Source organism: Benincasa hispida, chromosome 11 (genome assembly GCF_009727055.1).
Source record: "Benincasa hispida cultivar B227 chromosome 11, ASM972705v1, whole genome shotgun sequence".
Lineage (NCBI taxonomy): Eukaryota > Viridiplantae > Streptophyta > Magnoliopsida > Cucurbitales > Cucurbitaceae > Benincasa > Benincasa hispida.
In genome coordinates, this window is record NC_052359.1 from 81,781,088 (window position 1) to 81,802,679 (window position 21,592).

General features: G+C 34.8%; 1 protein-coding gene across 1 annotated transcript; it reads right to left on the reverse strand.

Moving 5' to 3' along the window:
- Window positions 1-6,417: 6,417 nt before the first annotated feature.
- LOC120090346 (thyroid adenoma-associated protein homolog) lies at window positions 6,418-21,061 on the reverse strand. The gene is made up of 4 exons (XM_039047941.1): window positions 17,601-21,061; window positions 16,796-17,043; window positions 15,100-15,696; window positions 6,418-8,980 (listed from the first exon to the last, which is right to left on the reverse strand). The coding sequence occupies exons 1-4, from the start codon at window positions 20,916-20,918 to the stop codon at window positions 6,571-6,573; spliced, it is 6,573 nt and encodes a 2,190-aa protein (XP_038903869.1). The 5' UTR covers window positions 20,919-21,061; the 3' UTR covers window positions 6,418-6,570.
- Between the last annotated feature and the right edge of the window lie 531 nt (window positions 21,062-21,592).

Consider the following 21,592-nt stretch of genomic DNA (forward strand, 5'->3'; position numbering starts at 1 on the left):
CATGTTGTGATTTCTTTATAAAAGCATATGGACAAATAAGGTTATTTTATACTCTCATATCATCAAATATTTAATAAGATAATTACTTTGCATTCATCAGGAGTGTTTTATAAAAATCTCTCTCTCTCTATATATATAATAAATATATCATTCTCGAATATTTTATTTATATGATTTTGGTACCTTTAATCCTAATCCTTCAGGGATATATTGTTAAGAGATTTATATAAATGTACAATAACTACATCCATAAGATGTATGTTAAACTTTTCATGCACAATTAGATAAATTAAATATCCCATGGTATTGTATCCACCATAGGATAATATGTCTCATCATAATCAATACTAGTTCTTTGCGATAAGTATTGTGGAACTTGTCTCGCTTTATATATTGGGATCCTATTCTATTTGTTTTTCTTGCAAATACTCATTTGTACCCCACATATTTGACATTCTCTAATGCCTGAACTACCAGTTCTCACAATTTGGAAAATGAATTTATTTCTATTGGATTGTTTCTTTCCACATAAATTAATCCTTTCTATGTCGCGGCATTTTTCAATATATTTGAGTATATAATACTCATTTTCATAAATAATATCAGCGACAATGTATGCAAAAATGTTGTCAACTTATTTAAGTATGGTTCCATCTTTTTCTTGTCATGGCATATAATTTATTGATATCTCTTCATTATCTTCTTTTACTTCAAGATTTTCATGAGTACTCATATTTAAGATTTCTTCCGGAATATCCATATTCTTATCTGAGTCATTTTGATTATTGATTACTTTTTTCGATGATCTTTATCTTTGGAACCTAGGTGTCTATCACGCTTCAGGCTCATTAGCATTGACAACTTATTGCATTGGCATACAACTTGGTCACTTTCTTGCAACTATAAATGTTCTATAAATGCATCTAGCATTGATTTGCAATATTCTTTTAAACTTCTGGTTCAAAATGGTTTGTATGATGATCAAAATGAGACAATACTTACCTATTTTATTCAATTTATTCTTCCAACTTTTTCTTAATTCCCCTCCCTAATATTGAAATTTTTGTCTCATTAATAACAATTAAATTGTATAGAAAATAATCCACCCGTCAAGGTCCAAATTAATTAATTGATGTAAAATTAATTTCAATATAGATTTTAATTGCTCGATCATCTTAATTGTTGTTGTGGAACAATTTAAACATTTATTACATATCTTGATGAAATATATTTGGCTTTTGGCCATAAGCTCATTAGTCATTGGTCGAGCATACAAAATAACATGATCTCAAATCTAGAAGTTTTGTTATTTGAACATAAGCTACAAGATGTTCAACACTTATCCCAATCAATTATCAAATGTTTGAGATGCAAACTCACTAGCATTATCAAAACAAAATAATAAGTATATATATGACCATCAACTAGATGCGCCAACAAAAATCATAAAACTATGAACCTGTTCCCAAAATAAGAAATGTTCCATTTCAATTAGTGAGAGTTTGATAATTAATCTCTTGAGAATACGACACCATGACAATTTATTAGATGGAAGAATCTTCAATGGATGTCAATATATGTTTTCAATAATTATTTTCACTATTGACCCAAAATGACTCAGGATGTCAAAGGATAGATTTGGATCAATGAACTTCAGGTTTATTATTCAACTACACAAATATGTGTGAATACAATTTAGAATGAAAAACATAATTTTTCTATATGCACTTCCATTGAAGACAATATATGGTATATAAATAACATATATTATTCTTATTATCAATCTTTCTAGATGATATTCATTACAATGTATACCTTCCTAATTTACTAAACTTCTCTTTGATTTACAAGAGAATAAAGTATTTCAATTGACCCTCTTGCAAAGTATTTTCTTTTTCTTTTTTCAAAATCTTTAATCAAGTATACAGAACTTAATATTATATTTGATTTTTTGTTTCAAGCATTTGAATTTTTGAAAACCTATTGTCTACTTTTAATTATAATATGCATAGATATACTATATGCAAAACATAAATATTATTTATTTTTATTCTCTTCCGGAGATTTAAAAGAAATCCAAATATCTCATATACAAGTTTTCAAAAACAATAATAATCTCTTCAAGAGATTCTAAAAAACTTGTAACATAATATCATATTTAGGGGTTAAAAAGATAAGTTAGGATCTCTTCAAGATTTAAATAAATTCTTAAAGTTTGCTTCCACATACCTTTTCTTTTTAGTAATAAGGATTTTATTTCTTATTGTATGATAGATATACAAGATCATTGTCTCTTTTGCATCACATTTGAAAAATGAAATTTTCCTTCAAAACGTTATATATGTATGTGGTTTTAATAGAATAATTACTTCTTCCTTATTAACATGATTCCAACCTCAATTATTAAATATTGGAATATTCACTTCAAAAAATGATATTATATTATTTGGTCAAAATTCATTATTTTTCATAGTATGTTTTATTCAACCTCAAAAGATATTAAATAAATATTCACTTGTTTCAAACTTTAATCTCAAACTGCTAATACAAGAGTATAACATGTTTGATATATGGTTATTAGTTTATAAGCATTTATTAATTTAAAATATGTGCAATGCATGGTAAAAATAATGAATATTAATTGATTAATGCAACTTCAGGTATATTAAATCAAAATTAGCTCTAGGAAGAGTAATTAGCTATTATGCATACCTTTCAAACTTTGCCATAAAGGAATTCAATCAAATAGATATATATAATGTGTATCAAATCAAAATTAGTTTTAGGAAGAGTAATAGGCTATTATGCATAACTTTTAAACTTTGTCATAAATGAATTCAATCATATATATACTGTCTCTTATACACATCTAGATGTGTATAAGAGACTATCACAAATTTATCCATATGAGAATAATTTAAATATTCAACAATCAAATAAATTTCAATGCTAGCATAGCAAACAAAAATTGACTAATTCAACTCTCACGTTAGTTCCCAGATAGAGGGGTTCCCTAACTTACATATCTCAGCCTAGAACAATCTTTAGACAGAGTTCTCTTAGTCCATTTTTATTTATAGTTCATTGATTTTTTAACTAAGAGTTAATTTAATAGATTAATAAATTTAGGTGCATTGTTAATCTTATTTAAAAAAATCACTTTAAGAAATATTCTTTAATAGCTTGAATCTTTGCAAATAAAATTAAAGATAACTTTGAATATTTATTCTCATATTTGAAAGATATAATAATATTATTAGAAGAGAATCTAAACGAATAAAAGAAAATATTATTATGAGAGTATTTTACATTTATTTAAAGGAAACTCAAATCTTAATTAGAAGTATGCAATCCAATTAAGAAAATAAATGTCCTAATTTAATTTTTCATATATAACAATTATATTCAAAGATATAGGAATATGAATTGATTCGAAAAGCATCTCAATCAAACCCTTTAAAAATAATAATTATATTTAAAAATAAGATGTATGATTTGCAACCTATGATAAATTTTAATATAAATGACATATTTTATACAACAATTTTAAACATACATATAAAACTATATAATATATTTGACATATCCATATAAAATTTAACTAAAAATTTAAAGTCAATAAATATTTGGTTTTCGATATCATTTAATAATCACTTAAAATAAGGTTATTCGAGTTTCTCAAACCTAAATTTTATTACTCAACAATTTAACTTTTACCCCTAACTCATGGAATACTCATCATGAACATGCTAAGTTTTCAGGGAGTGGGGTTTGGAGTCCAACAAGTATATGTCTAAACAAATTCAATATACTTGAGAAACTTGGAGACGGACAACGACCTAATTCATTTAAATACAAAAGTAATTAAAAGTTATAAAAGATTTTTCTTTAATTTTATAATAAGCCAACAAATAATGCAAAATCCCAAATTGCCAGCAAAGAATGTAAACACAAATTGCAAATAAGGCTTAAAAAAAAGCGCACAAATGCTTCAAGTCACTATCGAAGATTTTAGTTTTAATGCTCACATAAGTCTTTGTATGAGTTTTATAATTTGATTAGATCAAATATAAAATCTAATCAATTTTTAAACATATAAATCACATATATGATTAAAATAGAATACTCACCTTCTTTGAACTTTAGTTTTAAATACCTTGAAAATATGTATATAATTCAGGTGGGTCTTTAATATTCTTGGTATTCTAGTGAACCAACTCCAACCTCTACATATATTTCTACAAATATTTCAGTGGTAGAAACTCGTGGTGATAACGTATTATAAAATAGAGATGAGAGAAGAACAAATATAAAAACATAATAAAAAAGATAGATAATGGAGGAAAAATGAAAGAGAAAACATATGTATTATGCTCAATTGAGGTATATTTTCATATGATCTTTACAACCTCTATTTATACATTTGTGAGAATGGTGGTTACAATAATGAAACATAAAGAAGGGACAAGATAATTATGAGGATTAATTAGAGAGGTTAATGGATGAGTTTTAACCTATGGAGGTTATGCATGGACATTTATATAATTATCATAGATATAATGTTAAGACTAAAATAGGATAATTATAAAAGTCCACTTTAGAATAAGAATTAAACTTAAATTTAAGGGGAAAAAAAGATCAAGATTGCAACACAATCTCATTTATTAGAGAAACATGAAGTTTCATCTTACAAGCAATTAACAAAAAGATGTATAACCCATGAAGCAACTAGTTTATTATTATTATTTTTTTTAATCCATGAAGCAACTACTACTAGGCCAACCCATGAACCATAATAGGTTTTCATGGGTTGGCCTAGTAGTAAGAAATTAGACATTAGACATAATCTCAATAAATGGCTAAAAGGTCAAGGGTTCAATCTATAGTGACAACCTACCTAGAAACTAATTTATTACGAGTTTTCTTAACACCCAAATGTTGTAGAGTCAGTGGATTGTCATTAATCGAGGTACATGTAAGTTGACCTGACAAACTCATAAATTAAAAAAAAAATAAAAAATAAAAAATAAAAAAAAAAAGGTGAAGCAACTAGTTTAGATCTTGGCAACTTAGCTATATGACACTTGGCTAGCCAATCTATTGGCAACCACTCGCAACAGTACAACATTTAGTACCTTAGCAAGTCTCGAGTGAATTTGTTACCTAACTCGAGCTACGTGACAATTGGCCAACCGGTCTGTTGGTCTCCTTCAATCTAGGAAACACATATATTTCTAATTACGTAGAGAATCGGTATCAGATACGTTCAGATATATAATATATACGTGTTTGATACATGATTTGAAGTGTTTGATTTTTTAATTTTTTTAATTTTCAAATACGCATATCTACTTCTAAGTGCGTGAAAGGGATACATTGTGTTTTTTTTTTTTTCAAATTAAATCAATTATTTAAAAAACCCAACCCACGACCCATTTTATTTAAAAGTCCACTTAAATCTAGTAATCCAAAACAAAATAGAATGAAAATGATAAAAAGAATAAAGAATAAAAATTAAAAAAATTAAAAAAAAAACCGAAACGTAATTAAATTTTCATTATTCTCTTCTTTCACTATCTAAATCATTATTCACACAACTCCTTCATCCTAACTTCATTCTTCAATCTTCATCTTCAACTTCTTTTCTACCTACCTGAGCTAGTCGCTCAACCACGTTAATTTAACTTAAAATAAGTATTGTAACAATCAATTGAACATTATCATATATATATATATATATATCTTCAACGTAGCTGTATTTTAACTTTTTAGAAATTAGTGTATCACCATATTATATTGTATCCATATTATGTATCTATGTCTGTAACTGCATTTCTTAGTGTACAACTACAACTATTATCTCCATTCTCTCCATATATAAAGGATGAAGGAAAGATAAAAATTTTATTGTTCCAAAACTATGCTAAACTTAGAATTCAAATTGATCTAAAATAAGTTTGAAATACATTTTCAAAAGTTTAATTTAAAAAATAAATCATTTTGAAAAAAATTAAAATATTTAACAATCAATCAAATTTAAAGTTTTATTTTTAACTATCTTTGTTAAAAGTATTTAAATAAAAATGAATCTTTTGAAAAACAATTTTCTTCGGTCAAACCGACACTTAAGAAACGGAACATGTTTGACCACTACCACCTTTGTCCAGCACACTTCTTTTGTCTTTGCAGGTCATTTGTTCCATCCAAAATCACATCAGCCATTTTAAACCATAGCTTAGTTATTAAAAATATCTTTTAAAAAATTAATAGCCATTTTCATACATTTTCTTCACTGTCTTTTTATAATCATTCTTGTTCTCCTCATTAGTCATTATAAGACATAACTTAGTCAAATTAAAGTATAATTTTTGCTAGTGTACGAATTTGATGAACAAAATATACAAAAAGAATAGACTACCCGTGATGACACATTAGACGGCGAAAATTGTAGATAAATCCAATGGCCTGGGTAGTAATATTGCATTTTCATATTGTCAAATAGTATAATAGTAATTTCCATCAAAATTCTCTAACTCAAATGAAAATTAAAAGAAATATTCTACAAGAAACTTATCTGAGAAGAAAATATGGATCAAAACCTTCCCAGATTGCTTCATGTCCAAGTTCAAGGATTCTGTGATCTCTATTAACATATAAGGCTTCTTTGTGTATTCTAATCACTAACCAATACAGATTCGATATCAGAGGGTTCCTAAGAAAAGGAATAATAATCTTACCGATTTCGACAACCTCGGCGACGAGAGGCTGCATAGTGACCTCGGTTTTGCCATTCACAATACAGTTTGAGAGGGCAAAGAAGCCAAGCAAATTTAAATAAAGTGGAAGGAATGCATCTTTGTGGTTGCCTGCACCACCTATCCAATCAAATCCACCATGTTTGTTCATATGCTCATCTGAAAATTTGATCAACTGACGGAAAAATCTCTTTCTCAAGCTAACCAAATAGTTTATGAACCATTCGGTGTCCAACAAAGCAACTAGTTTAGATCTTGAAAGCTTCTCCATGTGTAAACAACAAGTCTGACTGATCAATAACTTTTCTTCGTGATGGTTATCAATTTCCTTATCGAACACTCTCCTAACTGGGTCTGCTGCCGAAACAGTATAATTCGCTGTATTCAACACCCAGTTTGCAAGGTAATTGAAATACAGAACCCAGTGGCCGAATATAGATGATAGATACTCAAAACTTGATCCTATAACTTGCTCCACTTGGTTTGGAGTTCTTTCCGAGCTAAAACACTTCTGGACGTCTGCTGCGAGCCTTTTCCTGATGTCATCGTCTTCATCCTCCAAAAGCATAATACATGTAGACCATATATTAAGGATTTGATGAGCATACATATTCACATACTCTCTCTGTTCAAAACGGGAGTTAGCAGTCTCCAGAGGGATTTGGTTGTTGAACACAAAATCACCAAAAATTTCAGCTTGTTCTAGCAAACCTGAGGCTATAATAGAATCTGCAGCGGCCATACGCATATTTACCGGCTCTGATGCAGCACTATGTTGCCTTATCAGGTCAGTGAATAGGGTAATACAGGAGTGGAATTTGGCCAAGTTATCTGATATTCTATCATTTGAAGACTCAGTCACCGTGGCATCGGAAACAATGCAGGCTGAATATTGCATAGCAAGGCGCTTTATGCAAGTTCCCATGCAGCGAATGGTATTTTCCCGAGTTTTTGCATGTTTTGTGAGCTTGTACAAGGAAATCAACTTATCCCAAAACTGCAACACGGATCCACAGTCCATCTTACCAATATACACTACCTCTTCAGTACATTCCTCATTGCCAAACTTCTGAAACTGAGATATATTCCATGCAAAAATATTCTTTAAAATGTAGTATAGACATCTATAATTCTTCTCCAATGACAAAAGCTCTGTCAGTAAGGTTTGGAGGTTGGTTTTAATCCAGTGATAAACAGTCCTAATCTCATGACAACTCAAGTCATACAACCCAGCAGAATATTCTGTTGAATTCAGAAATTTAAACAGCCATTTCATTGTTGAAAGTCGAACTTCATAGCAGGGATCTTGTAATGAGCGGATTAGCCTTTCTTGAAGTTGTGAAAAAGGATAATCCATTAGAGTGGCTGGCACATCTTCAGCAAACCGAGATCTTTGTGATGTCTGAAGATCTGCATCATCTTCTTCATCAAATGGTTGAAATACACAATTGAAATAGCAAATAGATGCTTGTTGCCGAAGCTCTGCTACTGTTGGATCATAATATGACAATTCGTGAGAGGCTTCCACATCTAAGCACTCAGTAGATAGATCCAGAAGCAGGTTTCGGATGATGTAGAAACTTTTGCTTCTCGGGCATGTTCTAACAATACTGAGCATATCACCTAGGACTCGTAAGACAGACGTACTAAGAATTGGGCAAGAACAACATCTACGCCTTGCCATCCAGGAGCAACGTGCAAGGACCTCTGCCAAGTCACTAAGAATCTGGCTTTTCTTCGAAATATCTGCCAGATTTCTACAATTTGTATCCAAAAGGGAAATCAACTGCAACAAGATTCCATGGATCCTATTATATGAAGCATGTTGAGGGGTTTCAGTCGCATCTAGTGAGATGCTTGATTCACGAGCCATCATTGTGATGTCATCAACTGGCAACCCGGCTGCTATATTGAGGATAACTGATGGTAAGTTCTCATTGGACACCAGGCCTGTCAATGCTCTAGATGCAAGAATACGAATCCGTAGATTGCTTTGAGAAGAGCACTTCCTGATGAACGGCATGAAGAGAAATGGATCCAGGTCATCCCCAGCTTCACTTGCAATCGTAGAAGGTCTAAGCCTGGATAGAAGAATTAACATAGGACACAAGCTTGGGTGCACAACATTTGCTAAATTGAATTTTGAATTTCCAGAATAGCCATCATCAAGAGACTCAGTAGCCACTTCCAATTCCTCCAATAAAAATCGATGCAATGCGGGATACCTGTTGGAAATAAAACTTCATTAGATTCCTCTAACATAACTTATAAATGGATAAAATATCCCCATGAAATAAGAACCATCAAGATAAAGAAATTGAAATTGTAAGATGCTGTAGAACTCTCTAGGCATGGCACTTTGCAAGGTCCTAGTAGAATGCAAAGCCAAAAACTGTTGCAAACGAAGGTAATATAGACTACCTTTGTCCCACATCGGTTAGAAGGAAAGACCAATGTGCTACTTAAATGGCTTGGCTCTCTCACCTCAATAGCTAGCTTTTGAGGTTGTGGTTCTCCAAGGTGCTTAAGTACCTAACGATGGTGTTAGAACCAGTTATCGTCCAAATAGAAGAACCAGCGGAGAGTTCTAACCGGGTGTTTTTGAGTGAAGTACCGCCGGTCTAGCCATCGGTACGTCAGCTTTCCGATGATGGGGTATTGTTAGGAACCAAGGTAGTTTCAGCTACCTTTGTCGCACATCGGTTAGAATGGGATGACCAATGTGGTACTTAAGTGACTTGACTCTCACATCTTAATAGCTGATTTTGGGGTGTGGTTTTCCAAGGTGCTTAAGTACCTAACAAAAACATCCTTGGGATGGATGGACAATAAATTTTAAACTAAAAATTCTGGTGGGCCTATCCCTCGTGACCCACATTGCCACTTCATGCCAAAAAATAAAAACCATCACCAATTAGTCCAGTTAGAAAACTATTTATGCTCTCCTTTATTTCTTTTGTCATCTAATAGTTTGTATTTTAGGATAAAAATTACGGTTAGTAATCCTTAATTTTTCAACTCAATCGCTCTTTTCATTTTGTAAAAGAAACTCTTTATCAATATACTTCTTCTACACATTTCCCACATTAACACTTGACTGAAGATTAGTGGCAGGGACTTGTTAGAATCAAAATCAATGGATCAAGGATGTCCTTACAACTTTTAAGAGTTTAGCAACTAAACAAAATCACCATATTTTGGGGACTCAATCTTTAATTTAACCAAATATTAACTATGGGTTCATGGGATCTTACAACTTTTAAGAGTTTAGCGACTAAAGAAACAAAATCACCATAGTTTAGGGACTCAATCTTTAATTTAACCAAATATTAACTATGGGTTCATGGGATCTTACAACTTTTAAGAGTTTAGTGACTAAAGAAACAAAATCACCATAGTTTAGGGACTCAATCTTTAATTTAACCAAATATTAACTATGGGTTCAAGGGATCTTTCATCTTAAATACCATTTTGGGGCATTTTGACAGAAAAATAGGCAACTATTTTAGGACAGAACTTATAACAGATTACGAGTTTCAAGCATATAGAACTATACTGCTTAAGGCTTCTATAAAAATACTAGTCTCTCCCTCTCCCTCTCCCTCTCCCTCTCCCTCTCTCTATTTATCTCTCTCTCTATATATATATATGTCAAAAATAGCCTGTTAACCTAGGGGCATTAATGTAATTTCTTGTGCACCTAGGGCTTCCCATTGTCTATTTATTTGGTCTATTCCCTTGTATTTTGTATATCTGAACAATACTAAAAAATAAGTCTCAAACGTGGTTTTTTTCTCCATATTCTAGGGTTTTCCACGTAAACTGTTTGTTTCTCGTTTCTCTTTTCATCATGGTATCAGAGCAAGGGGATGAAACCCTAGCCGTTATCGACGAGAATCAACCACAGTCTTCTTCAGCAACCTCCGTGGGGATTAGTGGAGCTGCAAACGTCGATATTACAGCAACGGTTCAGGCAGCCGTCGAGCGTTACCTCCAAGCCACGCTGCCTCATCTGATTCCAACAGCCGTTTGAAGGCCAGCCAGGTCGTCCTTTGCAGATCGGGGCTTCGATCGTTGGTCAGAGCCGTTTGACGCTTGAAGCCCAACCGATCGGAGCCGCCCTTATACTACATGAAATATTTGTTTCCGCATTTGTTTCGCAATATTAATATATCTTCTTTAAACTGTGATGTTTGTATTTGTGCCAAACAGAGTCGTGTCTCCTTTCATTCTCAGCCTTACAAACCGTCCAGACCTTTCACCCTAGTTCATAGTGACGTCTGGGGTCCCTCAGCAACTACCACCTCCACAGGAAAACGCTGGTTTGTCACCTTTATAGACGACCACACTCGGCTTACTTAGGTCTTTCTTCTCACTGATAAGTTCGAGGTGTCGTCAGTATTCCAGCAATTCTATACTACTGTGGAAACCCAATTTAACACGAAAATTGGAATTTTGAGAAGTGACAATGGGTGGGAGTTCTTTAACGCCTCTTTCCGGGACTTCCTCACCTCTAAAGGGATTATCCACCAAAATGCTCGTGTGCTTACACCCCTCAACAGAATGGAGTAGCCAAGAGGAAAAATTGTTATTTGGTGGAAGTCGCCGTTCCTTAATATTGTCCACATCTCTTCCGTCTTACCTATGGGGGGATGCTATTCTCACTACCGCCCACCAAATCAATCGCATGCCTTTTCACGTCCTCAACTTTCACAATCTATTGGATGTTTTAAAGAGTCATATCCAACCACTCATTTAATCTCAGATGTACCACTTCGGGTATTTGGTTGTGTTGCCTTTGTTCATTCCTATAGTCCAAATCGCACGAAATTCACCCCTCGTGCTCAAAAGTGTCTTTGTTGGTATCCTCTCCACCAACGTGGGTATAAGTGTTACCACCCGTCGTCTCGCAAAATATTTTAATTACCATGGATATCACCTTTCTTGAGGATCAGTCGTTCTTCCCCGTTAATCATCTCCAGGGGGAGAACCCCAGTGAAGAAGACTAACTGGTCCACATATGCAGTTCCCTTAGAGTCATCTCCTATTCCTGAACATGTCGGTCCTATCCTTCCTACCAAGTCCCACGGATAACATACTATAGGAAGAATCCCAGGGAGGAAACAACGCAACTTGTTGTATCTCCGGCTCCGGTCTATAAGTCAGACCCAACATCAGGTACGTGTATTCTTGAAACTAATGATATTGATACTTGTGCTGAGACTAATGATTGTAGAAAGGAAAAAAGGCAAAGAAGGTGCTGACAGTACCGCCAAGGGAACCATGGCAGATGGAGAAACAACTGAAAATAATAATAAGGAAACAATTCCGGAAAATGAGAGTGGTACTATAGAAGAAGATGATATGGAGGGAACCTCTGAAGGTGAAACCCCTGTTGAGCAGAAAACCAATCACAGTGGGAAACTTGACAGGATGGAAGAAAGTCATGCATCCCTTGATCTCCCTATAGCTCTGAGAAAAGGAACTCGATCATGTACGAAGTACCCCATGCACAGTTATATAACGTACAGTAACTTGTCATCCGAGTTCAAGGTCCTTACCACCAGTCAAGATACAGTAATGGTACCGAGTGGCATACAAGTTGCAATGGAAACTCCTGAATGGAAGGCTGCAGTTATGGAAGAAATGAAGGCACTTGAGAAAAACGAAATGTGAGATCAGGTGAGTCTACCTAAGGGCACAAGACAGTTGGATGCAAATGGGTTTTACTATAAAATACAAGTCTGATGGAATGATTGACCGATACAAGACTAGGCTAGTTGCCAAAGGCTTTACTCAAACCTTTGATGTGGATTACTCCGAGACGTTCTCCCCCGTAGCTAAGCTTAATACTATCTGGGTATTGTTGTCAGTTGCTGTGAACAAGGATTGGCCTCTTTGTCAACTAGATGTAAAGAATGTGTTTCTTAATGGGGAACTTGAAAAGGAAGTCTACATGAGTCCTCCCCCAGTTTTGAGAGTCAATTCAAACACCAAGTGTGCCGACTGAGGAAACCTATATGGGTTGAAACAGTCCCCGAAGGCTTAGTTTGACAGATTCACCACTTTTGTCAAAGGACAAGGGTATACTCAAGGGCACTCAAATCACACACTGTTTACAAAGAAGTCAACTTCAGGGAAGATTGCAGTTCTCATTGTTTATGTCGATGATATTATGCTTTCTGGTGACGATGATGCTGAGATTATGAGACTTAAAGCTAAAATGGCCATTGAATTCGAGATTAAAGACCTTGGGAAGTTGAGATATTTCTTCGGAATGGAAGTGACTCGATCAAAAGAAGGGATTTCAGTGTCCCAATGGAAGTACACTGTTGCCTTACTCAAAGAAACAGGTATGACTACCCTGATAGAGTATAATTCAAAGGTTAGTAATACAAGTAACAATGTCCCTGTCAACAAAGAAAGGTATTAGCAATTGATTAGGAAATTGATCTAATTATCTCACACGAGGCCTAATATATCCTATGCAGTTAGCGTTGTCAGTCAGTTTATGCAGGTCCCCTATGAGGATCATATGATAGCAGTTGAGCACATTCTACGATATTTGAAGGAAACCCCTGGTAAGGGCTTGATGTTCAGAAAGTCCGATAAACGATGCGTTGAAGCTTACACCGGTTCCGACTGGGTAGGGTCTATTGTTGATAGAAAGTCAACATCTGGGTATTGCACGTTTGTTTGGGGTAATCTAGTGACTTGAAGAAGTAAAAAACAAGGAGTTGTGACCAAAAGTAGTGCTAAGGCTGAATACTGGGCCATGAGTTTAGGGATATGTGAAAAAATCTGGTTGATTAAAGTGTTGTCAGATCTTCATCAAGGCAGTGAACTTCCGATGAAACTGTTTTGTGACAATAAGGCAGCAAATAAGTATTGCAAATAATCCAGTTCAGCATGATAGAACCAAACATGTTGAGATTGATAGGCATTTCATCAAGGAGGAACTAGACAATGGAAGCATATGCATTCCTTATGTCCCTTCAAGTCAACAAGTTGCAGATGTGCTCACAAAGGGGTTGCTTAGACAAAGTTTGATTATTATCTTATTGATATTTATGCCCCAATTTAAGGGGGGTGTTGAAAATAGCCTATTAACCTAGGGGCGTTTTTGTAATTTCCTGTGCACCTAGGGCTTCCCATTGTCTATTTATTTGGTTTGTTCCCTTGTATTTTGTGTTCTGAACAATAATAAAAAAATAAGTCTCAAACGTGGTTTTTTCTCCTTATTCTAGGGTTTTTCACGTAAACTATGTGTTCGTTTCTCATTTCTCTTTTCATCAATATATATATTGATTGAAGTCAACTTTCTTGAACAAGAATGAAAGAATACACGGGGCAAAAAAGCCCACAAAAACGAAAAATATTTGAAATCTTCAACTGATCGGTCAGAGGAAAGGACATAGTAGTGGTTTACAAAGTTTTTTGTGAAGCCACTAGTTCAATATAGGTGGGATCTTTTTGTTTATATAAAAAAATGCGATAGAACCCAAATATATTGTAATATTAACTATAACCAAAATACAAGATAAACCAAGTAATTCGAGGTACTTGGACCCTCCCCTCCTGAGACTCTAAATCACTCATTAAAATATTGCCTATCTTCCCTATTCTCTTTATCTCTATTTATAACCAAATTCCATAACCAACTCCCTTTGCTAATTACTAATATACCCTTAATATCCCTCTACCACCCTAATACCATTTCTATCACAATGTATCAAGATGAATCTAAAAGGTACAAAATACAAATCAAAGAAATACCTTATTTTCCACCATGAACACCATACACACGTTTAATTTCTACTCTTAATTGCTTTCTACCCATCTGCTTGCTAGTTTCATTCTCTTCGATGGAAGTCTTATTTCTTTGGAAAATTAAATGATGGATCACACACATTTCACGACTCACATGAACATAAATATATAACCGAGCATCAGACAAAAAAATTCATATCATTGAAGGCAATGAGAACTAAGATGGCTCAACAGACACAAGACTTAATAATATGATTCTCAGATATGACAAGAAAGGCATCTACCACAGTTAATGCATTACAGAAGAAACAATGAGCGGTAACTCTCCAATTTCACAATTTATTTAACTCCAAGAACCAAAAGTCATACTGACTTGATCATAAACGTCATTTGAGCCCAAAAGAAACATATTATATTGATATTCTTAGTATAAGTAATTCTACCAAATCTAATTATTAAGACACTCATACATGGTGGTATGGAATTTCAGAATACATGCAAATCCTACAATGTAAAATGCATGCTGTCTACCAATGAAATTTTGCAGTTCGAACTGACACCAAAGATATCGTACCTGTGAAAAAACTCAAGTCCAGTTAAAGCTCGACGAGCTGATTCTCGTTTGTGAACATTGAGAAATCCTATCATCCGCCGAACTAAAGCAGTGTATGCCAAGCAAGCACTGTTACGCACCTCCCAGTAAGGAGAAGAGAATGAGCGAATAGCAACAATTATAGCCTGAGCAGAGAAACCAGATGTATCAGTTGCTAGGTTGGTATCATTGAAAGCAGCTCTAAGGACATTGAACGCATGAACTGTTGGAATGACCCCTTCATCACGAATTTTAGAGGCTTTTTCACTTGGATAAGTCTCATGGGGTAAAACAGATTCTGTTTCTTGGCCTAACCCTGTGGATGGTAACTTGGAGAAGTTGCTGTTTTTATGATTCGTATCAATTGGATTCTGCAACAACCTCTCGGCTACATCTATGAGCCACTTCAGAGCTCTTGGTAGAAGCTTCTTAGGGGAACCTTCTGGCTCTGCCAGAAATAGAGCAATAAAGGCAGCTGGAATACCAGCGCTTCTCCTCAATAAATCATCAACTGTCTGGCCCTTTGCAATCGTTCTTTCCATTAGCTGATCCATCCAGGATTCTGTTAACTTACAAAGTCTAGAAAGAGAGGATAAGTTAGAGAATTGGGAAAGGATTCAGATGCGAGAAAATTTTACTGCCCTTTCAAAAATGTTTACAAGAATTTTCATGATCATTTTATAGAATTTGTTGATATTTCATAACATTTTATAAAATTTAAGTGGCTATTATTTAATCAAGAAAATGTAGACCTCTAAATCTCTCTTTTGATTAAATAAGATGGGTAACCAAATAGCATAGTATCACTTTGTTACTCATATCTAATTTTAATTCTTATACTTTAGAATATCAATAACTCAAGGTCGATCTCTATCATTGGTTCAGTTATTAGAATGTCAACTCACATGGATGCTAACATAGCAGACTATGCAAAGCGACCATTTGTAGACAATACTCAATATATGGAGATTAAATTGGAAAAATCAAAAGGACGGTGATAAAAAAATAGGGGGACAGAAGTAGAAGGATTTTTAAGAATTAAACCATAGACTTCATGAGAATTGAAATTTTTGCCTTAGACCTAGATTAAATATTCTAACTTTTAGTTTCAGTTAAAAATTTTTGAACAATCATTAATATTAAGAGGAAAAAAAAAACCCCACAAATCAATGAATTACAATGGGATCCTAATACACATTTGACCACCCTTCAAAGAAAGACAACACTAGCTGGAACTTTTGTGAGAATGTGTAAGTTTTGGTTCAATGAATGATCTAGTGTATTGATTTGTCCAAGCTTATTTGCTGTCTTGATTTGTTAGAGTTTAATTTTTTGTTCAAATTAACAAATCTGGAGAGATTTTGCTGCAATTAGTGGACGAATTATTGGGTGATTGCAGCATAAGTTGAATAGAGAGTAAAAATTGCAACATTTATCCACATCTATGGTTCGATTCAATTAAATTGAAAGTTCAGGATAAAAGCCGATCAACCTAGCCAAGTTTAAGGATAAAATTTGAGTTTTCACCCAAATCTTTGATTTTTTTCCAAAACATAAAGACACTACAAGATTTATTATTAAAAGAAGAGCAAAATGATTTTATTTCCCCTGCCTTTCTAGGAAATCAAATATAGGAGGAGAAAGCTTCACTCATGCAAAAAGTATTAAAGAAAGTTACCTTTGGTCATTTGAACAGAGTAAACGGTTGCAAAGAGCAGTAAATCCAGCCCTTGTCTTATCAATTGCACCATTGTGTTTCATTTTCAAAAGAACTTCCAAAAAGTGGTCCCCAATCACTTTAAGTTGTCTTAAATCAAGTACTTCCTCTTGTCTTGATATAATGGAAGCACTGGGATCAGATTCGACTGAATCAGACGCAGCAGGCAAAGGCACCTTCCTTGTGATTGTTCCCAAAAGAAGACTAACCTGCAAATGCCAAATAGAAAGAGATGGAGGGAAATATCCATCGTGAACAAATGGTCCCAACTACCATGGTCAGATTAAATATGATTTCCTAGTAGATATTGATGATTATGTTAGTATACTTCCTAACAAGAACAAGATCTGAATATATTGAAATATAACTATGAAGAAATACAAGATAATCCAAGTATAACGAAACTTAGAACCACCCTCTTGAGTGTACTCACCCAAACTCTAGATCACTCCACAGAATAACCTCCCTTTCACTCACTTACCCTCCCTTTATATATAACAATATGTAGTAATTACCTTTACACAATAACTACCTTTACTCAGTAACTACCTATTTATCTAATTACCCTTATACCCCTTAACTAACACCATATTAAATATCAAGTACCGAACAGATTACTATGGAAGTCGAATTTTCTTCAGTCCAATTTGTTACATGTACTCTTGCTAGTCATAAGCAAAAAAATCTCGGCCTGGAAAGCAGAAAGACAGAATAACGTGAAAAGGCTGCCAAATGAATAATTGGAGCCCATCAAAAGGCAAAGTACCTCTTTCATGGCAAGCCAACAGCCAACCATCACAATCTGCTCTGATGTTCTTAAATTTACTGTAGTTTTTTCCTCACTGTATTCCATCTCAGACAAGGACATAGACACATCAGCCTCATTTGGAACATCCAGCATAAAGGCATCATCATCGACCATGTCATCCATGTCTTCAGGAAGATACCAGGCATCTGCTGAAACCACCCACAGTGCCAAGGAAGTTATTCGCATCACAAGCTCTAAAAGCTTTTCCAGTAGACTTCTCATCTCCGAGATACTAGATAGCACAACATCTGAATTCCAATCCAGCTCCTCAAAAGTATACCGCAAAGTGAGCAACACACCATGAACAAAGCTGTTTTTGCAGGCTTCAGAGAGGTTCCTCTCTCCCTCAGTTACAGAGATATTCAACCAATCAATCAAAGATTTCAAATACTCTGCCACCGGATGGTTTGATTTTTTTATTTCCTCATCCACATTTGGTAATTTTTTTAGGGAATCCAAGCAAACAACAACACCTGAAGCTTTGACCATCCAGCCTAAATCCAAAACATACTTTCTGAATACAAGCCTTAATGCCAATGCTCCAGCATCACTTTCTCTGACACGTGAGCTGCAAACTAACATTTTCGCCCATGTGATTACTTTTCCAACCATATATTCACTAGAAATGCCAGGAAGTGGAGTAGGAAAGTGCAGCAATATACGGAAAGAATTTTCTCTGAGTCTATCCCAACTATCAATGATGGATCCAACTAACAAAAGAACTGAATCGGGTAAAGTAATTCCTTCATTATAAGGAAGAAGAAGATTTTCATTAAACTTTTCTTTAGAAGGAACAATTGACCAAATGTTAAGCATAACTAAAAATAGATCCATCGCCATAATTTTTCTCCTGTAAGGTGCAGAAGGATAGCATGAGAAAAACAGAAAGCAACTTAACCACTTCATAAAATGGAAAAGATCATCCGCTCTACCAGCTATAATGTGCTCACTTCCATTTGGCAGATAGTTTTCACTATTACAAGAAGAAGCAAGTGGTATCCAGTTACCCAGCTTGAATTGTCTCTCTAAAGCTGTTCGTACTCGAGAAAAGAACTTTCTAAACAGGCTACTCCACTTCATCTGGAAAGCTGTAGAGCTACACCTCATGTTCAATGGTATTGCTTTCTTCAACAAAGTAAGTTCTAAATGAGATGGCAGACTAGAAGTTTTAGGGTTCAAGAAAAGAAATTCTGCAGCATCCACACGAAGTGACTCATCAACATGTGTTAATGCTAATAAAAGCCACTCAACAAGGATTTCGACCTTTACTCCCTTGACAAAAACAAGAGCATGACAACTAAAATATTCTATTTCATGGACAGATTTCTCGTCTAAGCTAGGTTTCTCTAGCCAATCAATGTCTCCTTCAATTAAAGCAAGTGAACGAGATACTTTGAGCAATGAAATAAAAATGGCAACTTTCTGTTCAACTCTCAGTTCCATACTACCCTGATTATTACCAGGATAGAGAACTCCATTGTCACTTGAACTAGGCCAGACTGAGATAAAAGCAAGCATAGGGAATATACTATCTAGGTCAATTTCAAACAATACCGGAAGAGCATAAGTGTTCAAATTTGATCGAAGCTTTGATATCCCAGAACCAAGTCCATGAAGAACGGGTGGCAAGCAATGACCTCTATAAAGTGCATACCCACCTTCAATACCATCACTGCTCCAGCACTCATCACGCAGATGCTCAAGGAAACATTTCAAGAAAGAAGTGGCAGCACAGCACACATCATCATCAATATATGCTTGTACAGTTTCCAAAAGCAGGGAAGGGCTCATATCTAACAATGCCTTTGCACCCAACCTTTTGGTTAAAGAAGCTAAAGGAACATATCTTCCTTTACAGCGAGAACCCAAACGAAGAAGATCAAAAGCAATTTTCCGCAAGTATGACTTTATTTTCTCGCTACCCTCTGACCAGCAAAGTGACGATTGAATCTCTAAGAATAGATCAAAGATGAGATGCACTTGTTTGACCGTTTGACTTAAAGGATCATCCAAGTTAGTCCACATAATTCTTAGTATTCGACTTCCCATCTCCTCAGGGAGGGGATCATAACTACAGGATGTATCAGTAAGATTACTAACTAAAGATGTCTTTATTTGTTGCAAACAAATCTGCAGTACAGTCAATGAATGAAAGTTAAAATGGCTATCAGTAGGATTTTCACAATAGTTACACAGCTCAGGCAAAATGCCATCATAGAGTACCGTCTTGACTGAGTCACCGCTATTTAGACAACCTGGATGGCCATTCAAATCTCCTTCCATCATATAAAATGGTATATTGAGCACAGGTCTTGGAATTGCTGTCAGAATCCCCCTGATCAAGCAGAGTCTACTCAACACTGAAAAAGTTTGAATTTCACTGCAGACATTCGCTTGATGAGGAACCTTCAGAACAGCATTCTTAAATTCACTTTCATACTTCAAAAATGAAATGTGGTTAGTTTGTTCAAAAATTCCATAAAAGATGAGCACCCCAAGTTCTGCTGAGTTGAGGCAAACTTGCAGAGAAGCACAGAAACTCACGCCAGCTGCCACATAACAATCCCTGGAAAAAGCCAAGGATTTTAGAATGCTTAAAATGGTACTCACAATCATCCCCATAACACTAGAATCTTCCTGGAACTTGGAGGGAAATCGCTGAAGCAAGTAATACAAGCAAGACAAAGCCTCTTGACACTGCTCCATAATAATTGGAGAAGGCCTAGCGGACTCATTGGTTTCCTTAACCACAGAGTCCAAGCTAGAGACAATATCCCGAGCAACCAAAATGGCACAATCTTTAATAACATCCACTAAATATCCCAATTTGGGCATACCCATTACCGATAAAGCCACCCTCGACACGCAGAACCGCTTCTCTCCACCTTGTTGCAGCCCACTGTGCTCCTCACAGAGATTCCTGAAACACTCTCCCAGAGAATCCTGAAATTTACGGCTTTTGGCCAAAGTGGAGACAAGGGTTCGATGCAAAGGCTGGGAATTCTCACAGAACAAAACCTCCAAGTAAAACCGCGCGGCTTTGGACACGGAATCCTCGTCTCCATTGGCTAGTAACTCGGAGAAAGCGGAAGCGACTTTCTTGGCGTGATTCACTTGGGCGTAAACGGAGTTCAAGGATACAAGTTGGAGTAATTCAGTGAAGAATTTAGAAGAGGATTGGAAGGAATTGAGAGAATCAACGAAGGAGTGAGGGAAAACAATTGCACTGTAAGTATAGCGGTGGCGATGCTGCAGAGCTCGCCATTTAGCAGACATTGATGCGATGATTCAGAGTTGGGGTTACCTTCTCTCTCTCCCTTCGCTGAAAACTCTTGATTTAGAGAGAGAGACAAAGGGCGGGAGAAGAAGAGAGAAAATGGCGGCCGGAATAGTACTTATATTAGGGCTGCCAGGAGGTTAGTTTTCAAAACAATCAAGTTTTGTTTTTTAATACAATGAAGAGATTAGGGATTATTTGAAACCTTTGTCTAAAAAATTAGGCCAAAATGTATTTGAAAAAATCGGTTTTATAATTTTTTCAATTTTATTTTAAATATTTTGTTTTCTTTCTATATCTTTGAACTAGGGGCGTTCAAAACTCGATAACCCGAAAAAACCGATCAATCCAACCCAACCCTATGGTTTGTGTTGGGTTACCAACTCTTTGGGTTGGTTGGTTCAAATAAATGAAAATTTTATGGATTTGATTGGTTCATGGATTCACCTAATATAACCCGAACCAACCCGAATTTATTATTAACTTTAAAATATATTTTTTTCTTACTTATAACACAATTATTTATACATATATTGATTTTAATTTTATTTAATTTCAATATTTTTTGAATAATTTATTTTTCAACGAACTCTTAGAAGTAGTTTCTTTATACTTTCTAGAAAATTTTCATTATATAAATTGAAATTGAGTTGTTAATCTTAATTCAATATAT

Bases quoted from the DNA above. Each gene is read 5' to 3' on its own strand.
- LOC120090346 (XM_039047941.1), bottom strand. From the start codon at position 20,918: ATGTCTGCTAAATGGCGAGCTCTGCAGCATCGCCACCGCTATACTTAC. The intron at 15,697-16,795 runs GTAACTTTCTTT...CTCTCTTTCTAG, and splicing joins CTCTGTTCAAATGACCAAAG to ACTTTGTAAGTTAACAGAAT. The intron at 8,981-15,099 runs GTACGATATCTT...TATTTCCAACAG, and splicing joins GGACTTGAGTTTTTTCACAG to GTATCCCGCATTGCATCGAT.